A 23,935-nucleotide genomic window follows, 5' to 3' on the forward strand; every position below is an offset into this window, starting at 1 on the left:
TTGTGTTGACTTTGCAAGATACGTATTTTAACTTGCAAGACAAGTTTTCTATATGTGTGCCACATAATTAACTTATTCTATAAGCTACCTATACATGGTTAACTTGTTGACCAAGTTTCAAACCTACTAATCAATTACAAACAAATATAAAATCAAATCAGTATCTATAAAGCTTCTAAGAAATTTTTAAAAATATATTATGAAATAAATCTATTTTTATCTTCTTCTACTTAATCATATAGATAAATATTAGAATAAATATATGTATTTATTACAAAAAATCATACTCACAAAAAAAAAATCAAATTTTTTTAAAGTAGTCTTTTAAAATAATATTATTCATTCAAATTCAAAAATATTTATATATATATATATATATATATATATATTATGATACAATAGTGTTAAATGTATCTATTTGTATATGTTTTTATAAATTATTTATCAATAATATTTTACAATAACATTTTTACATATGTCTTAGTTGCAAAAAATCTATATATGATTCAAGGGAAGGGAAGGAGGTAAGAGATAAGAAATAAGCTAAAAATGGATGTCATAGAAGAAGCTAAAAATGGAAGACATTGAAAAAATTAGAAACGGGAGATATAGAACAAGCTAGGAATAAGGGACATGAAACAAGCTAGAAATGAGAGATATGAAAGGAGTTGGAAATAGTGAATATGGAATGGGTGGAGTTGGAAATAGTGAATATAAAATGGATTGATTATAGGAGAAGAGGGTTCTAGAAATAAGAGATGGGGAAGTTGGGAATAGATGATGGGAGAATAGGAAAAAAGAAACAAAGACAATGGATGGATGGAATAAATTATAAGATGGCAAAGAGAAGAAGGTATGTCTTTAACAACTCTATGGATACATCTATATACATATGTATACAGATATATAATTGAATAAATACAATAATAAAGTAAAACCCTCTATATTTTATATTAAGCAAAGCTGACAAATCCATTGTTTGTTCTTAAACTGATAAGTGCAAAACATCTTTCTTGAGAAAAAATTGTTTTTTTAAAAAACTAAGTTTGCATTACAATGTTGACAATATTAGTTTGATTGGTGATTTTATTCAAAATTAATTGGTTAATATGAAGATGATGTTCTTGTGCATTTATGCTAAAGATTTAGGTAGAGGATTTATTAGCTGTAAGATGTTTTTATATTGTTGTAAGCACTAATAAGCTTTTTACAAATGAAATATTTATCTTTGTTCTCATTTGTGACAAAGAATCAATCAAGATGTGATTGAAATAATAAACAGATCCTTCAATTTCTTTAGAATCTTTCACATTATTTTATACATATGTTTTTTTTGGTTAAAAAATTATATAATAAATGAATATTTTAAATATCTAAAAAAATTGTTTTTATACATTCTCTATATTTTTTAAAGGCCTTTGACAAACTTCAATAGAATTTTAAAAAATAATTATATGTAAACTTACAGTTAAAGTATTTTTATTATTGTGTTTTTTTTTTTTTTTTTTTTTTTTTTGTGGATGTTAGACATTTTATGACCTAAAATATGTTATGTTTGAATCTGTGTATGCTTATATTTTCATATATGTATCTTTATTTATTTCGTCATTTAATAAATTTTTCATTGCAAATTTCAATATTAACACTGCAATTAAGAAATTGGTAGATAGCTACAAAGAAGTAAAAAAAATACTTGACGAATAGACTAAATTCAATAAAAGCATAAACAAAAATGCTAGATTGGCTATGTCAGTGTGCAAAAGATAAACAAAGTTCATCAGAAGAAAATGCCCTCTGAATAGCCTTTGAATTGATTTTACATCGGACCTTTGTTTTAATGCCAGGAATTTATTGTTTAAAACTGCCTTGCATGGCTGTAATTTATTTTGGTTTGTACTTATTGATATCAATACACATGTGTGCCTATATACATACATACATACATACATACAATTATTTCTTATGTTTTTGTGTATTAATTTTAAATATTTTATTTTAAAAAGTATAAACATAAATATAAAATAAAACAATAACAAAAAAATGAATAAATAAACTTAATCATTCAAAGATATGTGGTTGACATTTGTAAATTTCAATATAATTATAAAAAAAAATGATGTTAAATGTATTTAGACTTCAATCAGCTAGATGATTTTATTTAGATTTCATTCTATAAAAAAATAGAAAAATAAAAAATAAAAATAAAAAATGTTTAAAGATGCATTAGGTTCAAATAAAAAAAAATGAAAATGAAAATGAAAACTTAAAACTTAAAAGTGCATTGATGTTTTAGTGGATTAGAAAAGAAAAAGAAAAAAGAAAAAGAAGATAAAAACTATTTAATATTCCTTTGGCTATCCATAATGTGATATTCATTTAAGATACTTTTAATAATAATCCACCTAAATTTCATAATTTGTGTATGTTCCACAATTTCTATCTATCCATAGATACATAATTAGATAGATGTATTTAATTGATTATTTATTTATATTAACTTGAAAGGAACCAATAATAAATAGTAACACTTGCATAGTTGTTGAAGTCTCAAGTCAACATGTTTATCATGAAATTTTCAACCATAGAACACATGTTTATATGCTCTAAGCAGAAGACATAAATCTCAAAATACAATTGTTTATTTTGGAATGAAAAGATTTAAAGTAAAATATTTATATTTATAAACTTGAATATTATAATTTTAAATTAACGAGAATTTAAACCTATTCAAATTCAAGAGGGACCTTTAAATTATATTGATATTGATATTTATGTGTATGTATGTATTCATTTTATCTTTCTTTTAAAAAATTGCAATCTCTGAAATGCATAAATTCTTTATTATTATGAAACCATTTCCCATAATTATTTGAATGTTTTCATCATAAACAACTGAAATAAATATTATTGATTTCAACTAATAAAGGACAGAACATAAATGCAGGACATTAGTTAAGGATAAATTAAGTCAAATAAATATACAAAGTGAGGTGCAGTTAAAGTAAGACTAGTATAATTTCCATTGATATATATAAAGATATATATATATATATATATATATATATTCTTGCATCAAAAATCAAATGTTTTTTTTGTTATCAAACAATGATCTTCATTGCCTATCAATTTAATGGAAATACACCAATCTTAAAATGTAGGGTGTCACAAATAAATTAATAAAGTTGTTGACAATTGTTTAGATTTTGAGTATACAAACAGTCAAACTTAAATTTAATCAATATGATCATTTTGAAACGATCTACTTAAAGATACTGAATAGAACCCTGCTTGAATATCATAATACTCACGTGAATAAATTATAACAATTTTTTTAAAAGTACACAAGTATATATGATGATCACATGTAACAGTATATTGTTGTTTTCAATGCAAGTTCAACAACTATCGTACTAATTTTAGCACGTGTATTTATTCTCAATTTTTAAAATTTTATTTAATTATATATATGTATATAACCCACCTAAGTCTTAAATCAACTCACCTTGCTTACATCATTCAATCTCTAGGACTACTTCTGTAATTTGGGAATTATAAAATCCACAAACTTATTCATTTAATCCTGCCTTGAACTCTAGTTGATTTGAAGGTGTAGCAACCATGTTTTATGGCACAAGAATATTGGGTGAGGATGTGCCCATGTAACGTGTGTGTCAAAACTGGGGTACCCAAGAGTGCAATAATATCAAAGTTAGCACAAAGTGATGTAAGCGAGGCCCTAAATTCCTTCCCCCCAAGGAGAATCTTAGGTTAATCTTTGTTATTGTCCATTAAGTTCATAGGTTTTTCAATTTTCAAACTGGAGAAGTAATTGCAAAGATTGAACAATTAAAATAAGGTGGATTGATTTGCTATTTAGGTAGGCTGATTTAATATTCCCCCTGCATGTATCCTATTTAAAAACATATGGTGTTACTTTTATTAATTAAAAATTATTCATTTTAATAAAAATAAAAAATAAAAAATTTATAATTTAAATTTCATTCAATTTTGTATCTTAAGTATAACTCTTCAAATAATTATCATATGCCACAAACATGAAATATAAACTTTATGTAGATGTGATGTGTAAATTATTAACTATATTTCTGTATGTCACTTTTGGAAAAAATGAATAATTGTTTATTACTTCAAAGTATGCCTCTCTACAATGCAAGTCAGTTGCCCTAAAATTAAAAACTGGATTCACACTATTCCAAACTCACGAGAAAAAACTATCACTTTTTGATATAATTGTTTTGATTGTCATTCTTACAATATTCATGCCAAGGTTATAATGTCACTCCAAAGAAATTTCTTTCAAACCAAATATCAACATGTGACAACATTCAATAATTTTCACTATATAATAAGTTCTTGGTTGTTTCATTTTTAAAATTTGAGATTTTTAGTTTCTAAAGACTTAAGAATAAATAAATATATATGGATATATATATATATATATATATATATATACATATATTTATCATTTTTAAATACAAGTTGTTCTTTAAATTCTTCTGGAATATTCAAAAAATAATTTAAACTTATTGAAAATTTCAAGTAGAATGTTTAGACTAGAAGTTTTGTTATTTTTTTTTTTATTGAAAAAGTTAAGATAATAGTTTAGTTGAAAGTTTTAATAGCTTTATGTTGTGTGTTATTTATATGTTCTGAAATATTGATAAAAAGTGAAATTTACACTTTTTTTCATACTCCATTTTTAATTTTTCGTCCAATTGCACAGCAAGATTTTTACATTCAACAACTTTCGAGGTCCAAAACGTACCAACTCACTTCAAAGCATGACACATCTGCTCTTTTGCATGATTTATGTATTATTTTGTCTTGAAGCACACAGTAATAGCACACCAATAGGAACTAAACCCTCAAATCGGGAAATGGATGAATAAATGGACGAATGAACAGACGTCACTAGTCTCATCCACGGATGAAAATGTGGGTGATGTCGCAGAAGAGGGATGAAGCGCTGCAGAAGCGACGAAGCCATTTCGGTGTGCCGGGCTGCGTGTTGAAGAGGAAGAGGGAATTCAAACTAGTTCAGATTGTATGTGTGAGAGTGTGTGAGTGAGTGTGTGTGAGTGAGTGAGCGTGAGCGTGTGTGAGAGTGAAATAGATAGAGGATTAGAATTGCAGAGGAGGAGGGGGGATGAGAAAGAAGCGAAAAGGTTGTCGTCGAGTTTCTAATTACAAAGGAGAGGGTCCGATGTTTGGAGGACCCCATGGGCTTCATGCAGAAGCCAACGCGGCACGGCCCTCTCTCGTTTACTGCCTCTGGTTCTGCCTCAGCCCTACGATTCTGCAGCGAATTGTGGCGCTACTTACTTCTCTCTTTCAAGATCTGCATTCTACTCTTTCATTCCCACCACCGACTTCGATTTGTTTCCATCGTTATCTTTCCCTATCTAACCACAGTATCTTCTTTCCTTCTTCATTTCTTGATACATATTTATATATATATATATATATATATACACATTGGTATTCACATGAATACATATGTCATGCTATTTTCTTTTCTTTTCTTCTGGTGTTCATCCGGTCTACGAGGGTTCGGTGTACTCCGGTGACTTCCTGTGAATTAAGTAATAGTTTCGAAAGGTTATTCCCGAAGTTTCGTGGCATTCGGTGATTTTTGAATAATAAAAGTAAGACGTCAATCTTACTTTTCTATCCTTAAAATGATTACGTCGGGTTGGAAAATTGGCACCTACTGCTGAACAGCCTATGCTAGCTACAAGGCTAGATCAGTAGGCTGACGGATGCATCATCTTTACTTACCGATGGAGCACTGAAAGTGAGCAGCATAATGTGCAGATGCCTTGTTCTTTCGCGAGTGAAAGATTGGAGAATCGAGAAGATTGTTGCGTTTTTCCAATCTGCTCCTTCATTTTGATTCCCGTATTGTTTCTTTAAAGTATACTCCGACATGGATTCTGAGAACACGTTTTCTGCAGAAACAACTACCTCGTGTAGGATATTCATATGAAGTAAAAGAGCCACTTCGAAAAATGAAAATAGAAAACTACGCTTACGAGATTAATTAATTTTTGAGTATTTATTTAATGAAGTTATTTATTTTAACAGCTGATTGGGAAAATTCAAGGAAAGTGTAGAAGGAATCTATACAATATGCTAAGCAGACTTGCTCAGCCTGCTGTTCTAGGATTTGCTCTCGAGGGTGTTTCAACGCACGGTAGTTAAAATGTTGAGAATAACTTGAATTTAATTTAATTTTTTTGGATTGTAAGAAGGTTTGTATGGATTTTATTTTATTTAACGTCATCTCCTTTTCATCACTATTACTTTTATATACATGATTATTTATTTTTGGTGGATTCTTGATTGGTTTAGCAGTCTTGAGAGAGAGCGAGAGAGAAGTATACGCCACCGATTCACGAGGCCCCCCTTTAGCGCCTGGTCTCGCCCCCATCCCCGTTCCCTCCCGTCTCTCGTCGCACCTTCCCCATCGCCACTTCTGTACTCTAACCCTCTCGGTATCAAGCTACAAAGCGATTGCATCTCGCGTACATGCCCAGGGCTTCTTCACCGACCTCGTCTATCAATTCCGCAGCCACGGTAATTACTCCACCATTTCCTTTCGTTTCGGTTCTCGCCTCCCTTGGTCTTTATCCGTTCGCAACTTTGTTGTGGGATCGGGTATGTGGGAGTACGTGACAGACAAGCCCTTGAGCTCTCAGTGCTGGGCGCGAGATGCCGATAATGTATCGTTTTATCCTTGATGGTGGAGGTGGGGTGGCGATGAAATTAGGTTGTGGATGATGCGGATGGTTGTGCATCGCAGCGGTTGGTGTGTACGAGCAGGTGCGGTTTTGATGGAGGGTGGTGGATATACGCCTTGGAGGGATGGGTTGAGGGATATGTAGGCATGGAGTGGTAACGGGAGGAGGTCGTAGTGTGATTTGCGAGGCGATGGGAGGTGCTCTTATTTTGGTGGCGTTGAAAACGTGCATCATGTCGGAATGTAGGGGCTTCAATCGAGGGCGGTTCGCTGCGAGATTGAAATTTTGGCTGACAGAAAGCCATCAGTTGTGATCGCTTGTGTGTTTCTGGTAGAGAATTCTCGTGGTTGATTTTGCGTGGCTGTCCGGTGAGGTCAGCGTGTGGTGTGACCTGGAAGTTCGTTCTGGGAATATGAATGATAGGCGTGAACACGCTGTTGCGACGGAATGGAGTTTGTCAATTGCGTGCTGTGAGCGGGATGATTGGGAGTTGTCTTGCTTGCACATCCTTGTGTTAGTTGGGAAGTCGGATTATATCTGGATGTAGGTTGAGTTGGTGTTTTTGCAATTTTCGACACTCGTTTTTTCTGTTTCCTCGTCCGTCGTTCGCACGCGTGTTGACTTTCTCACGATGGGGAGTTTTCGGTGACTCAAAATTATGTTAGTTCTTGGAGAGTTTTTGTGCAGCTCACAATCCAGTGTTGGTGCGACAGTGTGGGATAATTTAGGAGACGTGAACTGTTGGGAAAGTCGTGTACTAGGTAAATCGAATCAAACCGTCTGTCGTTTCGTGTTTTCAGAGTTAACTTTGTATATTTCCTCCCCTTTCTCCTCCTCGTCGTGCAAACTTGCTTCTCTGTTTTGAAATTTTGTTTTGAAAATTATCTTTCTGGGACGTGCAGGATAAGGAGATACCTACATCGATCGGCATATTTTGTTTGAAATTCTATTGATCAAGGGTTGGTTCTTAACCTATCAGCAAAGTGCGATTAGAAGCACTAATTAAATTAGAATATCAGCTGTGACGAGTTTCCAAGAAGGCAATGGGCTGACTAACCTCGTCAGTCGTTGCCAGGTATCTGCTCTAAATCAGGCTTTAATTAATTATCCTTGTTTCTCTTGCGATTTTGTGATACAACTTTAGGTTCTGTCAACATGGACTAAATATATGGAATTAGGTTGGAGAAGTGTGGAATTGAAGTGTTTCGCTTTCGGTGGATGACTACGTCAATGAAATGCGGGTGGATTGAGCACATGAATCATCACGACTCTTGAGTTTGAATTGCTGGAGAAAGACTTCTTTAGCTTCGTGGTCTTGGATCTTTCCGCAAGCCACTGATTATACTACTGATGCTCCGAGAATTTGATATCGTGACCCCATTATAGCCAGATTTATTGGCAAACAATGCTTGTATTCCCCTCTTGTAAAAAATCTGCAAATTCGATCTATGGGTGGGGCATATTTGCTCCAATCCCTTAAATACTGAGTATTGATGCCACTTCTGTCTGAACTGCGGGTGCACAGGAGCGCAAGGTGGGCATGCGCTTAGAAGGTTTAACAATTTTTGTAAAGCAAGGCGTAGAGTGGGATGAGGAACGATGTCGACTATCATGTGCGTAGTTCCCGTGGGGGCAAATTCAGCTCAATCCCTTCCTCATTTCGCACTATATCCAACTATTTGCGCAGTGTCTCTGCAAATGCGAGCAGCATTGCTGCATCCACCGTTCGTCAGGCTGCTGTCTCAGCAGCTTCCAGTGGATCCCTCAATCATGAAGATGATCGTCAGCGGGAAAAGGTATTATTGGTGTTGTGCCTTGTGGAGACAAAAGGCCAAAGGTGGAAATACCAATGGTTGTGCTTGTCTGTGGATTTCATCCCATCTTATTTCTTATAGTAGGGTTTTGCAGTTGACACGTTATATCTTCCAGGGCAACAATTCAGTTGCTGCCCCGTAGAGGGTTGAGGGTAAGTTGTCTTCTGGAGAGAATGCTTTGGTTTTGTCTCATCGAAAATTCGGTGCTGTTTTAAAGTTTTTTCCTCTTTTGAATGTCCAGATTCAGTGGTCAAGCTTTGACAAGCTAGAGCTTAGTTCAGGTGAGATTCGACAAGTGCTCTTGTTGGCGTATCCAAATGGGTTTCAAGTTTGGGATGTACAAGACGCGAGTAATGTGCATGAATTGGTCTCACGTCGTGACGGCCCGGTCGCATTCCTTCGTCTTCAACCAAAGCCGATATTTCAAGAGTCAATTGATGGAGGGGTAAACTTTAAGGGAGCGCGACCTCTGCTGTTAGTTGTTACTGTAGATACAACAGGTTCGGGGAATTCAGGTGTTGGAGGCTATGGTGGTGGGGGCGCCTCTTTGGCTTTAGGAACCTCTCACTTCGTGCCTACGGTCGTTCGATTCTATTCACTTCGCAATCATTCTTACGTGCACACCTTGAAATTTAGATCGGGAATTCATGCAGTGCGTTGCAGCCCTCGTGTTGTTGCAGTGGCTTTGTCCACCAAGGTAATTGATTTCCTATCCTTCGATTGTTCACGGGTTTACTTTGTCTTGTCACTTGTGCCATGTGTGCTATGACCTTCTTTGTTCTTTTTGAATAGTTCTACACTTTCAGCAAAAGTCTAGTTTGAATAACTCAAGTTGCGTGGCCGAGAGCTATTAGCAGTACGCTTTACAGTGAGTGATTCTTTTTCTTCTGATGTGATTAACACTTTGTGTAGAGATTGAATGCTGACTTGATGGGAGGCCGTTGCTTCATGTGGTTTTGCAGATATATTGCTTTGATGCAGAGTCACTTCAGAGCATTTTCAGTGTGGATACTTATCCATCTCCAGTACCAGCTCCAGGATCCAGTCATTTTGGATATGGTGCGATGGCAGTTGGACCCCGGTGGTTAGCGTATACAGCCTGCCAGCCTCTCTTGGCGACTACTGGGCGAGTGTCCCCACAGCACTTGAGCCCATCGACTTCGCCAGCTAACGGGAATTCAATAGCACGTTATGCTAAGGATTCTAGCAAAAATATTGTAGCAGGAGTGGTACATTTAGGCGACATGAGTTTCAAGACATTTACTAGATACTGCTCAGAACTAATGCCGGACGGTGGCAGCGCTTCTCCAGGAGTGGGTACTCCTAGTTGGAAGAACGGCTCTAAAGGCTATAATTCCTGGCAAGGTGGTCATGCTCTCGAACCAGAGTTCGCCGGCTCGGTATGTTCTTTTTTAACATTGACCTTTATGTGAGCTTTATTTACCTGAATGGTATCCATTATTTTGCTTTGAATGTGTTAGGATCAGCAGGAGCAGAACTTTTTGATTTCAATCACATGGAAGACCTACTATTGCCTGTTGCTACTTGCATTGCATATTGCCTCTCATACAAATATTGTTGGCGTAGCAAGTGCACGTATTAATGCTTTATTGCGGGGAAAGAAGCTTACAAAGTCGTATCCAAAAGGTTTGATGAACGTTTAACGTTTGATCTTATTAATTGCAGGTGATTATTCGCGATGTCGTGAGCAAAACTGTAATAGCCCAATTTAGGGCGCACTCAAGCCCTCTGTCAGCTCTTGCTTTTGATCCCAGTGGCACTCTCTTGGTCACTGCTTCTGTATATGGTCACAACCTCAATGTGTTCCGCATTACTCCTCCATCGTCGATTTCTGGCGGTTGCGGATCTGGTGGAGACGTTAACACATCTTTTGTACACCTTTACAAACTCTCTCGTGGAGTTACTAATGCGGTAAGTGGTGGACCAATTTGTATTTTATCTAACTGTTTATTCTGAGATCTAGTATTGATAGGAGGTCTGATGTTCATTTCGATTGCTGTACAGGTGATTCAGGACATTACTTTCAGTAGCGACAGTCATTGGATTGCTGTTAGCTCTTCAAGGGGAACCAACCACTTGTTTGCCATATCTCCTTTCGGTGGAGTAGTTGGGCCACAGACGCACGCAGCAGTACCTATTGATGGGCTAATTGGGCCTACTTTAACCCCAGCCCCAGTATTCCCTTGGTGGTCTAGTACAGGGCCCGTGAACCTGAATCATCAAGCACTTTATCCTCCTCCTTCTGCCATAAGCCTCAATGTAGTGAGTAGAATAAAGAATGGGAATGGCGGATGGAGGGGCACTGTAACTAGTGCTGCAGTGACAGCGACTGGCCGATCCAATGTTATTGCAGGTGCTGTGGCTGCTATTTTTCATGATGGTGGTGGAGTAGGTGTGGAGTCAGACGTAGGTGTTGGTACATTAAAGGACCAACTTTGGATTTTTGGCCCTACAGGGCATCTGCTTCGGTACCTGCTGCGTCCCTCTGTAGGAGGTGACGTTGGTTACATCAATGGGTTGCCGCAAATGGCTGGGATAGGCGCACCAGGAAGTCCTGGCCTACCACAAGAGTTGAAGGTAATTATTGAACCTGTAGAGAAGTGGGATGTGTCTCGTCGGCCTAACTGGGTGGAGCGGGAAGAGAGAGTTGATGCTCAGGATGAAGATCACCAAGAAGCTGAAGTACGTTCAGGAAGCACAAGGATTTCTTTAGGGACTGTAGTTAAGGAAGGCATGACAACTAAAGAGATGCAACGCTGGTTTATGTCCAATGCTGAGGTGCAAATGCATCAGGCTAGGCCTGTTCCCATTTGGGCAGAATCAAAGGTATTCGATATTCCGTTTATTTAACACTGGTTTTCTTCTGCATTCTCTTGTGACGTCCTGTTTCAACAAGTGCCAACTCTTCGAAATTTGAATACTTTGTTTTCTTGAGTTGGCCCTTAGAGTTTGTGTAAATTAAGTGTACATTTCCTACGACTTATTATATTTTCAGCTTTGTCATGAAAGCCACCTTGATCTTCACTATTCTAGTGCGTTTTTCTTCAAATGGTAGGTTCTCAAAGTATGCTATTCCATTTTTCAGATACAATTTCATGTGATGCTGTCTGGGACACCGAAAGAACTCGAGATTGACAACTGTCTCAGTGGAGACGGGGTTGAAGAGATTGAGATAGAAACAATTCCTACTCGGATTGTTGAAGTGCGAAGAAAAGACCTCATCCCTGTTATTGAAAGGCTCCAGAATTTTACAAAAGTACAGGGTGCCCGGTATGATTAGTCTATTTCGGCATTTTCAATTTTGGAAGTTGTGAGTTTAGATTCTTATCCACTCTGGTTATATCTTTGTATGACTAGATTTGTAAATGAACTTCCAATTCCTGTGCAGGGATATCATGGTAACAGATAATTTTCCTGGAGTTTCCAATGCCCATGATCAATTTATTGGGGATGAGGGTCTGCATGACGGGTTCACATCTGCAAATTTGAGGGGCATGTCCGTTCAGCGCACCAACAGCAACAGTAGCAGCAGTAGTTTTGGTTCAGAAGGTGCTCCATTTGCTGCTAGTGCTGGTGGTATGAACGGTTATCAAGGTTTGACCTCCCCAAATATCGTATTTTCTCAATTGAAGCATGAAGGCTCTATAGCAACATTACTTAATCAATTTTTATGGTCGGTTAGGGTGAAACTTTTAATGGATACGGACGTATGTAACGTAGCCCATTGGTTTGAAGTCCACTTTCTTTGCGTACGGAGGAAGGTCCTACACCTGTAATAACTATGAGCAGTTTTCATAATGACGGCTCAGAATTTATAATCATGGAACATGGTAGAAAGTGGTAAGGACGATGAAATTCAAGTTAATGGCAGGGTGGTACTTTTTGTTCTTAATCTGTATTGTATATTTCATTTTCTTTCAGAGGACTAGCTGATTTAGAAATTGTGATGCATTATACAGACAGAGTTCAACATAGTGTTCAAATCAACCCTCTTGTTTGTTAATGCCACGAAGAGTAGACACGGACTTGTAAGTTCACTTTTTCTTTTGTCATATATTTGTTTAGGGTATGTGGATGTTGATGGACACGTCCTTTTAAAGACGTTTGTGCTAATAGTTCTGGTATGGTTGGTGGATGCAGATTTGCCCGATTTGATTACTGCATACTCTCCATCATCATTCGGTTCACCTCCATATTTTCGTCAAACTCAACAAGGGTTAGAGCCACCTTTGTCCGGCAGATCCGAATTGTCTCATAGGCATTTGTTAAGGTTCAAAGCTGGCTGTGCTGACCCATATCAGACCAGTTTCTCTCCCCAAGAGTTAACTGCAGAACCAGGTGCAGCGGTTATGGTGTCTCCAATTAATATTCCAAGGGCAGAACAGAGGGATTTAGGAATGTTTACAGATTACACCAAGCCTGGCGTATCCGTTGGGTTTTCTGCTACTGGTAAAGGTGGGATTGTCAATCATGACAAGGTTGATGGTTCATTTGTGGGTGTAGGACCATCAGACGCTCTCGTTGTTCAACTTAGTCAGCTTAATTCTCAACTTGGTACCACACCAGTGAGTAATGATTCTGTGACTGCCACAAAACCTCAATCCGAGAATATGGCTTTGAATGAAAATGGTGGTATGCAGCTTATGCGTTCTGGGGTTTCGGCAGATCAGAAAGGCCTCTGGGACATGATACCTACTGGTCAGGTGGTAGCGAATGGGTCCTTTCCACGTGATAATCAATCAACTGATAGCCCAACCACTACGTCTTCTTTGAATCCAGAATTTGAAGCTGGTTTCCTAATAAATCAGTGTAGAAGTGGCGTTGTAAGTGGCAGTCCCTTAGATGAAAGTCCTGTAGTTGGAGACATAGTTGGGATGGCTGAAGATGGTGAAAGTGAGGATACAGAAGGTGTTCACAGTAAGAGTGAGGATAACGAGAATGCAGAGCGAGGAGATGATGCGTGGGAGGGTTCAATGTTTCCTTTTTGTGAAGGTGAGTTTCAGAAGTTTTCTCAATGCGGTTTTTTGTATTTTCAGGTTTTCCCAGGTCAGACTTTTATCTCGTCATCATCAAATAGTCTTATTTCCTGTTTGATATGTGCCTCTCTAATGTCATCATTTAAGTTTTGTGTCATAGTTGGATTAATTTTGTATTTTATATTTTTTAAAAACCAGATTGCTAGGTTGGGGGATGTTCTTCCATTCTGGTCTCGAGTGATAGACCAGGCTCGAATCGCCTATTGACCTAGCACAGTCCTTATCTTTGGCGGAGGTTTGCTTCTTTTATTATTCGCTTTCGGACTTGGCAGCTTTTTTTGAAGGTCAAGAATGCTGGTTTGGACATATACAAGTTATTCTCTGGTTTGCATTATCTGAAGATATGAGGTGCTCCTATTTCAAGGTTGACAATAGAATTATGTAAGGAGATGCCCTAGCCGACGGGTGGACTCCTGCATCTTACAACAATTCCTATTCGGATTCTTGAAGATAATGCTTAGAATCGGGAGTTTAATTTGCGCACTTATGACATTATTCGAGGGTTATTTGTAGTTTACTGGGTGTAAAATAAAGCCAGGCAACTCCCTTGGCTCAAAATGGGAAAAAAAATCGAAAATAATTCTGGAAAATCTGTGATTTCTCATGTAGGAGGAATCTGGGAAGGTACCGGAGGTAATTCAATGTTTTATAAGTAGGGTGAAGCGAACTCGCTTGATTATGAGATTTTTAAGCTTTGAAGATGAGCAGGAAAAGACTTGAAAAATGTAAAAATTATGTAAGGAGCACAGGGTAGTGTGAGGGTTGTGGCAACTGGTGCTTCTGCCTTCATTTCTACCTTTGTACATTTTGTGTAAAGAATTCACTTCATTTCTGCACCAGTACTGTGCATTGAGCTCCGTTGCATGGAGAAGCTCTTGAAGATTTCCCTGAGTGATTATGGCTAACTCCAAAGCAAAAAAAATCCACTTTAAAACTGAGATTTATAGCAGTTTTATAGCTAAAGGAAGGTCCAGCACCCAACAAAGTATGAAGATTCATTGTCAGTGTAATGAGGAGAAACTGGACATTGTGTTTGACCACTGAGGCAATATCTGGGACAACGGATGCCTCGCTACCATCCAGTTGAGTAAGATGTAGTTTGACAAGGGAAGAACTCAGCATGAGACGCAATGAAAGCTTCTGGTGAAAATAGAGATTAACGCTGACACTTTAACGTGGGTCACAACGAATGCTCTTGCACAGATACAGAATTCTAACCCATTTAATTCCTTTGTAGGCTAGAGAAAACAAAACTTTTAAATGCTATGTCTTTCAACTTCCACGATTTGCGAAGTACTTGAGCCTGTTTCTAAACTTGTAGCGGCTGACATAAATGCCCTCATTAAAACGTAGGCCAAGAAGTTTCCATAACAACCCCGAGTAAATAGACACAGCTACGGCCGCCTTACAGCAGAACCCTACTTCTAGAGGCCACCTCTCATGCAACCACTCTAACAATGGGGGATGACAGCCAACGGAACCTGATCACATCTTGTTGCCGCAGGTGCACCAGGGCTTGTACGGCCAGCAAAGATCAATTATTGTACAACTATTTGCTCCCTTCGCTTCAGCAGATTCACAGTCGTTCTCCTGTGAGCCACACCACATGCTACCTACGCGAGAAATGGCTCTTTGCCGGAGAGCGGTTCGGGGGAGACTTCATGACTTTGGTTCGAGCAGGAGAAGGGTTCTTCCTGTCACCATTGACCTTCGAATTTGAGTGCCGAGGTGGTGAAACCTGTGCACGAGGGTTGGGATTTGGTGACAACGGTCGGCGATCCTCAGTCTCGTTGACGGGTGTTCTACTGACAGATTCACCACTACCGTTCTGAATGCGACCACTGGTCCCGCCCACCACTTGCTCACGGCCCCGGCTCAACTCAGCTGGATCACCAGCGGGAATCATGGGAGGTGACTGCTGTCCGGAGGACGATTTTTGGTTTGGAGATGGGGGGTGAGAGCAATGAATCTGACATCCGCCTGATGCTGTAACATTGCTGTTGGATTTACCAATCGTCACACAGGTTTTTGAAAGATTGGAGTATCTTGACCTGCATGGTTAAAAACGTGTGAGAAGTATCAAAGTGCTATCACAGGTTGGATTACGATCAGGTACAGAAGTGACACTTGCTTTCATTTCTGATCCTTTCATTATCATAACACTCCACCATGTGGGAACTCAAACAAGTGGCTATGTCACTATGGTGGCACGTGAAGCAGTTTTACAGCCATTCTAGCTTCTTTTTTCTTTTAAAGCGTGTGCCCCTTGTGCAGCAAGCTTAAAGGTTCACTCCAGAAAACGCAACAAGTATTGCCTATTAATAAGTCGAGAAGCAAAAACAGTTATTCTGGCGAGCAAGACTTATGAAGGTAAATTTTTACCTGTCTACGAATGAAAGTTGAGGGCGGGGAAGTGGGTTATGCTTCGATCCCCACGACCCAGGATCCTCCCATGTATTTAACATTATTCCATCCATTGGGGTCTGACACCCTGTATATGAAGACAGATTAGTGGAGCTTGCAACGGCCGTGGTGCCCGTCACCCCCATATTCTTTGTGTATTGAACCTTTTGAGCAGCTTGCACGGCAATCTTTGAAACTGGTACATACATGGAGCGCTGGCTCCCCGATAAGGATGGATTCGTGTTGAATACTCCCAAACCACTTTGCAATCCATTTGGCTGAGACTTGAGCTGAAGAGGTGGGATGTTTGAAATCGGTGTAGCTGTAGATAAATAAGGTGAGGACTTAGGAAACTGATTCTTGAATGCATTAGATCCAGAACTTGCGCCCAAGGAGCTGTTGGAGGACAGAGGGGTCGTTGCTTCGCCAGGTCTGTTGGCCGATGTGAGGCAAGAATACGCCAGCGAACTAGTATTGGGTCGAGTGAATGCGTTGAAGCGGGAGGAAACTGATCCCGCCGGTAACTTCCCTAATTGAGCCTCCGTCAATTGTTGATTTAACCACCTGCGCGAACATTAGCATGTGAACCATGTACTCAGTGCCTAGTCCCCCAACTCGAATAAAACAATAAATTCGTTATCAACAATAGTTATGGTTGCTCGTCACAAGAGGTTCCAGAAACTTAATTATGACAACTAAGACTTTCAGCTGCGCCATTGTTCTGTGCTCAGATTCGTATAAAGGAAAGATTCTCTGGACACAACGCGGGACATTAAGAGATGCGAAGCTGAATCTTAAAACAAACGACATTAAACGATGAGCCAAGTACTGGATCATTTGTTGATTGGATTGCAGTAGATTCTGTGCTTCATCCAGTTTAGTAGTGAGCTCCTCCGACTGGTCACACACAACAGACTTGGGTATGAAAATCTTTGAAGAATCATGTTAACGAACATTATGATTAGCCTTAACCACCAGAGAATATTTTATTTCTTTGATTTTCATATAGGACTCGCGACTTTGAATTGCCAAGGAATTACCTTCTTCTTTTTATCTTCCATATCAGCTTTTAGGGCTGTCAACTCATTCCGTAGATTAGCATTGTCTGCTTGAGCCTTGTCAATAGCAGACTGCCGCTCATTGAGCAAATTGTCCTGCTGACTCGTGACCTGACCTTTGAGCTTCACTTTTTGCTTTGAAGCGCGTAATTCAACCTGCACGACAAAGGATAATTGGAGAAAAGAAAAGAAAAGTTCAGAAATAAAGGCGTGCTCCCATGAACGTCTTAGTACTCAAATTTCAAGTATACCTCGTGTAAAATTTGATGACGAAAACGCAATATAGTCAACTTAGTACCTGCAGTTTCTCGATGATTTGATGGCACTTGCTAAGTTCGGTGGCATTAGCACTTGCTCGCTCCTCGGCACGGTCAGCTGCCGCGAGCACCTCTTTCCGCGATACTTCTAATGCGGACCTGAATTCCCACCATGAACCCCAAAGCCAATGTCGAATTTATGATTCCCTCATATACCGAATGAGGTTGGAAGCACGCAACATATCATGAGGTAATTTGATGTCGTCCACAGGTTATAGAATTAATCTAAATTCAAAAATTTAAGCTGTACATGGGCTGCCAAACCAGGAGGCAAGACGAGCACCTCTGCGTGGTCTGTACTTCGAGCTGCATCGTCAATTTGGAAAGAGATTCATTTTTGTCTGAAACCTGAACCCATACATCAAAATAGCCAATATTACGGTCAATGCCGTTGCTCAGCACTAAAAGATCTGATGCACAACAATGTATAGTATGATAAGGTTTACCTCCTGTTCTAAAGCACTAAGCCGAATAAGATGACGGTTTGATTCTTTTTCCACTTCGTTCTTCTCTGTTTCCAGGTTACGCTTCTCTTTTCTTAAACGATCGCCTTCCTGATTTTAAGAGCCAGATCCACAATGAACAAAGACACACAGTAGTATACGATGCTATGAACTATAGGGTGCCAAACAGGAAAAGTTCAAAGACATGCTTATTAAAGCTGCTAGAACTCTGCAAAATATTCTTAAACTACAGCAAGGAAAACACCAGAACTGTAGAGGACATTGTTGACAGGTAAGACCTCGGCTTCGATACCGCATATGAATACAGTGATCATGTTGAGAGGAGATGCTTAATTGATAACCAAGGTGATCCTACCCTTGTATAATTGGACGTACCTGCGTCTTTTCCTCCAGGTCTCTTTCAAGAGACATGCACTTATTTTTCAGCTCTGTGATCTTGTTATCAGTTTTGTACTTCGTATCCAGTAATGACCGCACCTACACTTCCGAACGTAACCGAGAATTTAACTTTGAAGCATTCTATTGATTTTGGATTGAGTATTTATAAAGTAGTTTTTCGAGTAAGAGGACAGATTCGAATCAAAAGTCTTGGATGTAGATAATCGTGTAATGAACCTGGCTATCTAAATCAGAAGCCCTTTGTTGCTGTTGATCAATTTGCTGCCTAAGACGGGTCTCCAACTCTGTGCGTTCCTTTTCAAGCCTAACTTTGAGCTCCGTTGTCTCCTGCATGAACTACAAAACAGAACCAAACAAAACAACTTTCCAAGTCTCAAACAGACATTCGCTTTTCGTAGTTAAGCATTCAGCAACCGCTTCTCGGACTGCAACATTCAGATTACTAAATCCCGTCATTGTTTCCTTGTCAACGCTTCGTAGCTGCGGGGTTACCGACCATTTACGTTCTTTGAGACATGGAGAAGGTTTCAGGCTTCGTGAATCAGTCTAGATCTTAGATAAGAACATATGCCAAGCATGTTGGCAGATAATACAACTTTAACCCGATCACATTTCATGACTTCGTCACTCTATAAATACTTTTATTTTATTTATTTATTTATTTATTTATTTCTTTTGTTATTACAGCGAACCTTTTCCTTTTCATGAGCAAGCTCCAGGGTGAAATCAGATTTCAGCTCACTAATGTTTCGGCACTGGGACTCCTTCAGCTCACTGAGTTCGCTGCATTTGTGGATCAACAGCACGGAATGAAGGGTTTAGGAATGCTGTCCCCGAATAACTATAGGTGATATGTACTTCTCTGAAGGAAGCTTCGTTTCTCGGTTAGATCATCAATCCAGCAAATCCGAAGCCAGTTTCTCAACTACATGAAGAGATGCCTCTGTTTCGATCAGCTGTATACTTGTAATATATTCACTTCTAGGTATATAGCTCTTAAAGACTAGATGTGGCAGAGGTTGTTGAAGATAAAATTATTCCAAAATTAATGCTATTTTCAAAACTGATAATGTTGATCGTAGGAATGACAACCTTGACTGTATAATAATACCAGCTAAAGGACATGAGCGTAAGCGTTAACTAAGCATCTCGCGAAGATGTTACATGTTTACAACGAGCATAGCACATCTTTTGGAAAATCAGTGGAAGTTGTTTACCTGCTTAAACAATTCACATCACGAAGAGCTTTTTCTAAAGAGTGCAGCGTTCGCCGCAACTTTTCATGCATGTCACCGTTGATAGCCTGCCACATGCAATGATTTTTAGTATTGTTGAGCATCTTTGTCGCAAGACATCCCCAATGGATGACATCTTAAAATACCAAACGAACTCGTTTTTTAAATTCACTCACATTAGCACAGTCCACGCCGCATTTAGACTCATTCTCATCATTTACCTTGTACTCAGCCAGCCTGCCAGCAAGAAATTGTTTGATGACAGAGTCGTTTCCTTGCCGAAACACAAGTGATAGATGACTCAGATGCTTGAATTGATTTGTTTCCACTACAGTTAACGTAGAGTCCCCAGTTCGTAAGTGTAATACCGCAAGAAACCTGCCAGTACCCCTGCTTTTAAAATTACAGAACAACTTCATTATCTCATAACACACAAAGCACCGTCATGATACAAATATAAATAGGGATAACCAGCATGTCCTAGGCATAAACGAACGGAACTTTGTGACAACAACGAGAAGAGAACATTACAAACCTTGGATTATCAGTACAAGAGGAAACAATACACTGCTCGAGCAACTCAATGAACTTGTAAGGGAACGTTGCAAAATCCACCAATATGCATTGTTCCACTTTGAGGTTTTGAAAGTCGTCCTCATTGACTTCTAAGGAATAGAAAAAGAAAGGATCCAATTCGTTGGTAATCTGCACTTGAAGAACCTGGTGCAAGGAAACTACATTATGAGCATAAAAGATGTTCACATTGCTCCTCCAAGAATAAAAATGAAGAGCAAAACACATGCAAAAAGTAAAGAAATTTCAAGCAAAATAAAATTCTAGACTAACCATCATCTTACAATCCAAATGGACATGACAAAATACAAAGTGCTGTTCCTAATCAGAATCTACGGGTTAAGAGGTTATTATTCAACTGTGCATCCACTTTTTCAGTATGACACGCGAACACTAAACAATGCCCAGCAAGTCCGTACCTTGGTAGAGCGATGTACTTTACTCAGTCCCATTATAAACCTTGCAGTAAGATCCATCTGCCGATCTTCCGCATTGGACTTCGTCACACGAAAAGGGACAACTTTTTCAAACAGAGTGGAGGTGCTCTCCATTCCCCCAAGTTTGCCATAGTCTTCGACTTCAAAACCCATCCGGCTCTTTCCCTGATCAATCCAATTAGGCAGTCAATGGATAATCATCACATCTGCCAGAAAGCTGAAGCATGAAGATGAACCTAATCTTACATCAGACGTTACCGAATTGTAACGATTAATCTCATTGTCCACAATCAGATTGGTGATAGACACAACGGGCTAGCCATGAGAACCTCGGTGGATTTTGGAGAATTATCACGGCATAGGTTTAGTTCCTGTCCGAATGATCCATCATCGTTGGATTCTTTCTTCCTCACTTTTGAAAGCTGATGGAACATTCAAGCATGCCCAAAAGCCTGTTCTATATCCTGCTAAACCTAGGCCACAAAATTGGTCAGTAATAGAGAACAATTTCCGCTTGATAAGTGGATACAGATTTCCTCAGGTACGATCTTATTAATTTAGTTGTCCATTTCACAACGCATTTAACTGCTGGACTCTACACTTTTCCACAGCACTTCAATCACGGCCATACTCTCCTGCTTCGACACATAATCATTCACTTTTGAGACTTATCATTAACATAGACTTTCCATTTTCAATGGATTTGGTGGATCAGCTCATAAAGTCCTTGGCGAGCGCCATAGAATATTATATCTTGGATGGGTAGAAATGTTTAGAGAAATGGGATACCAATGACATTGTGCCAATATAGAATCCATATGAATCCCTACGAGAATCTTACTGTTAGGGGAAGGAGAGAAATTGAGCTCAACTTGTGAAAAATATTAGCTGATGAACAAAGAGCCACAGATAAGGTTGCCTGGGCCACGGAATGTCACAGGTGAAACCAAGTCTATTTCGAAAGAGGCACTAATTGCACATTCAATCAATGTTTTCTTCTTGGCCTATGTTGGTTTTCTTTGGAGTCCATTGGAGGTTTAGTACATGATATGTTCTATGCTTGATGCCCATAATTTAACAGAGAAATATTCTTAGAGTAAGATGAGCATGTCCATTCAATACCTGCTTTTCAGAGCATTTAACTACGTTACTCCTGTCGATCTAGCTCTTCCATGTCACTAGAAGCTGTGAAGATGAATTAATTTGCACCTGAACACAGAAAGATGAATTTATTATCGATCAAGAGATCAAAAGATTATCTAAAAAGGTGTGCTTTCCTGACAAATAGGATCATCACACACCACTTAAAATAGTTCGCACGAATATCTTTACTTAGGTGGCAGTATACAGCCTAATCATCAGAAAGAATTTCAAATAAGGTATGAAGTTGGACACTCAATTCAGTGATGGTACAACCTGTAAAATTTAAGGTCTATTCACAATTTTCTGTGAATTCATTCTACACTCTTGCCACTGAGACTATTTAACACCAGGTGTAAATAGAAATCGAAATATAATGAGCTCCAGCAACGCAAGTATGAACAGAGGGATACCAGATCGACCACAACTGCATAGGCATTTGTTTAGGGGATATGACAGGATTTCAATTTAGGCACCAGAGAAGTGGGAGAGTAATCTGATGTGGAGATAATATATTAGAGGTGTATCCAGAACAAATTCTATACGTGTTCTCTGATTGACGCGTGTTGATATATTTCTAAAACTTTTCGGAAACTCTGACCGCAATGAGACAGGACAGAGACATGATGAAATCAAACTTTTTAGTCCTAAGAAGCTCTCATCGTGGCATGTGCACAATCTACAAGTACGCAGCTGCGAAAAATTCATCAGGCAGAAACAATGGCAGAAACAGATGTCACGACTGCTAGTTAACGGGGGATGAGAACAAAAAATTGGACGCAAACAAATGTCGAGAATTCCAAGACCATTACATGTGCAAGTACCCGATCTCAGAAAACGATTAAATGTCGAACAGCATTACAATGTACCAGCAAGTGAGCTCGGAATCAGCGGTTTAACACAGTTATGCCTGGCTGACGCGACACGGCTTTGAAAAAATTGCAATGTATCAGTGGAAAGCAGTGATAGCAATTGCTCAAGGACAATTCGGGGACCTTTCCTTACACTGTAATGACTACGCCTCAAATCTCCGTCAGTTGCTAACACGAACGGGCTAAAATTTTTTAACTGAAATCAAGAGAACCGGGCACAGAAGAGGACCAGTACAATGCTATAGTGGATAAGAAATTGGCAGCTTGTTAATAATGGCTAAATTTAGGGAAGATGACGAGCATTTGCTAGGAAAAACTGGAAATGGCTCTACAATGTCAAGGACCTGGAAGAATCGCCATGCAGCGTCAGAATGCATTTGCAAGGCAGGTCGATCAATTGGCGAGAGTAGGAGGGAGGGGGGTTCCAGAGGAAGAGGATAGAGACGGCGGGAAACAAGGGAAGAAGCGGCAGTTAAGGCACGCTTAGCATGTTCCACTCAGAAATGTGCCTCTCTGCACAGAAGCAAACTTGAAACCACCTTCCTCCTCGGCTCACAGTCTTGTAACTGTTCTCTCTTGCGGACCGGCAAATGGAGAACTGACATATCGCTTGTTTTACACGCTGCAGACATCCATGATGCAGCTACGCCACCAGTGCACATTTCACAGAAAATCTTCTTGCCCAGCAAGCCTAACATCCTCATAGCAACTTCAATTCTTTGTGTTTCCGAATCGCGATAATTGCGTCACACAAGGAACGCACGTCTGGTAAAAGGCACCCCTCTACTCTGCAGAGCTTCCACCCTAATTCTGCTCGCTGACATCTCTACCGCAACTCGTCTTCTCGGTATAGGAGGCAGGTGGGCGTTACAGAGGAGAATACCACCATATGAACTGTGTTTCAAGTAGATAAAAGTTTTGATTCCGACACTCAGAAGTAGGACAGGAGATGACAGTTGGAATGAAGTTCCTCCAGAAAGTCACTAACTGTAGGATTGGGTGTTATATTTGAATGTAATTTCAATACTGTTTTCCGTTATGCATAGGTTCGTGAAGAACATGCAGAACATTGGTTAGGGCTCACAGTTCTTCGACGATTTATGGAGCAAGATTTACGATCGGCTCTTGTGCCAAACAGTGTGTCACACCTGAAAATCTCCTTGCATTACTGATGACTGGAACCATGTCACAAGGTTCGGTAACTGAAATCGGCGACGGTTTTATTGATTAGCAATGTAGAAACCTGAGAAAAGTCAGCCACCGATAACCGTATTAACGATATGATAAAGTGGAACGTGTCCATTGTCAAGCCAGCTGAGACCTCTGATTGATTAATAAAATTACATCCATTGCACAAGTCTGCAAAATACAACTACGTAATGGACTTTGCAGAACTCTGGAAGTG

At 39.0% G+C, this 23,935-nt stretch overlaps 2 protein-coding genes and 2 long non-coding RNA genes across 16 annotated transcripts; 3 read left to right on the forward strand and 1 right to left on the reverse strand.

Annotated features, from left to right (window-relative positions):
• Positions 1-4,981: 4,981 nt before the first annotated feature.
• Positions 4,982-7,209, forward strand: LOC149986501 (uncharacterized). The gene is made up of 3 exons (XR_016500383.1): positions 4,982-6,214; positions 6,376-6,597; positions 6,791-7,209. It is a non-coding gene; the product is annotated as an uncharacterized LOC149986501 (long non-coding RNA).
• On the forward strand, positions 6,606-14,471 carry LOC112275965 (autophagy-related protein 18h). 2 transcript variants are annotated; one of them, XM_024506818.3, is made up of 12 exons: positions 6,606-6,843; positions 7,475-7,522; positions 7,664-7,836; positions 8,287-8,557; positions 8,817-9,272; positions 9,538-9,975; positions 10,262-10,507; positions 10,601-11,422; positions 11,682-11,866; positions 11,985-12,190; positions 12,737-13,588; positions 13,771-14,471. In XM_024506818.3, the coding sequence occupies exons 4-12, from the start codon at positions 8,351-8,353 to the stop codon at positions 13,776-13,778; spliced, it is 3,420 nt and encodes a 1,139-aa protein (XP_024362586.1). In that variant the 5' UTR covers positions 6,606-6,843; positions 7,475-7,522; positions 7,664-7,836; positions 8,287-8,350; the 3' UTR covers positions 13,779-14,471. The 2 variants fall into 2 exon arrangements, with proteins under 2 accessions (XP_024362586.1, XP_073386842.1); XM_073530741.2 differs by having other exon boundaries at positions 6,819-6,843; positions 7,664-7,720.
• Positions 13,772-23,731, reverse strand: LOC112276205 (uncharacterized). 12 transcript variants are annotated; one of them, XM_073530753.1, is made up of 17 exons: positions 22,471-23,731; positions 21,641-21,727; positions 20,848-20,982; positions 20,501-20,683; positions 20,044-20,228; positions 19,730-19,886; positions 19,491-19,576; positions 18,966-19,056; positions 18,490-18,609; positions 18,250-18,351; positions 17,857-17,964; positions 17,694-17,758; positions 17,392-17,509; positions 17,076-17,249; positions 16,865-16,932; positions 16,015-16,599; positions 13,772-15,683 (listed from the first exon to the last, which is right to left on the reverse strand). In XM_073530753.1, exons 3-17 carry the CDS (start codon positions 20,950-20,952, stop codon positions 15,242-15,244), a joined length of 2,589 nt encoding a protein of 862 aa, XP_073386854.1. In that variant the 5' UTR covers positions 20,953-20,982; positions 21,641-21,727; positions 22,471-23,731; the 3' UTR covers positions 13,772-15,241. The 12 variants fall into 12 exon arrangements, with proteins under 12 accessions (XP_073386854.1, XP_073386850.1, XP_073386852.1 ...); XM_073530749.2 differs by having other exon boundaries at positions 19,730-19,898; positions 23,070-23,730; XM_073530751.2 differs by having other exon boundaries at positions 19,730-19,898; positions 20,848-20,991; positions 23,070-23,730.
• On the forward strand, positions 16,819-18,494 carry LOC141044860 (uncharacterized). Its single transcript, XR_012216601.2, has 3 exons — positions 16,819-16,955; positions 17,237-17,600; positions 17,932-18,494. It is a non-coding gene; the product is annotated as an uncharacterized LOC141044860 (long non-coding RNA).
• Positions 23,732-23,935: the final 204 nt, after the last annotated feature.

This window comes from Physcomitrium patens, chromosome 23 (genome assembly GCF_059467195.1).
Source record: "Physcomitrium patens ecotype Gransden chromosome 23, ASM5946719v1, whole genome shotgun sequence".
NCBI classification, from domain to species: domain Eukaryota; kingdom Viridiplantae; phylum Streptophyta; class Bryopsida; order Funariales; family Funariaceae; genus Physcomitrium; species Physcomitrium patens.

Bases quoted from the DNA above. Each gene is read 5' to 3' on its own strand.
- LOC112275965 (XM_024506818.3), top strand. From the start codon at position 8,351: ATGAGGAACGATGTCGACTATCATGTGCGTAGTTCCCGTGGGGGCAAA. The intron at 8,558-8,816 runs GTATTATTGGTG...TTGAATGTCCAG, and splicing joins ATGATCGTCAGCGGGAAAAG to ATTCAGTGGTCAAGCTTTGA. The intron at 11,867-11,984 runs GTATGATTAGTC...ATTCCTGTGCAG, and splicing joins ACAAAAGTACAGGGTGCCCG to GGATATCATGGTAACAGATA.
- LOC112276205 (XM_073530749.2), bottom strand. From the start codon at position 20,952: ATGTTCCATCAGCTTTCAAAAGTGAGGAAGAAAGAATCCAACGATGAT. The intron at 19,577-19,729 runs GTAAATGATGAG...TGCATGTGGCAG, and splicing joins GCAGGCTGGCTGAGTACAAG to GCTATCAACGGTGACATGCA. The intron at 16,600-16,864 runs GTACTTGGCTCA...ATGTTCGCGCAG, and splicing joins TCCAATCAACAAATGATCCA to GTGGTTAAATCAACAATTGA.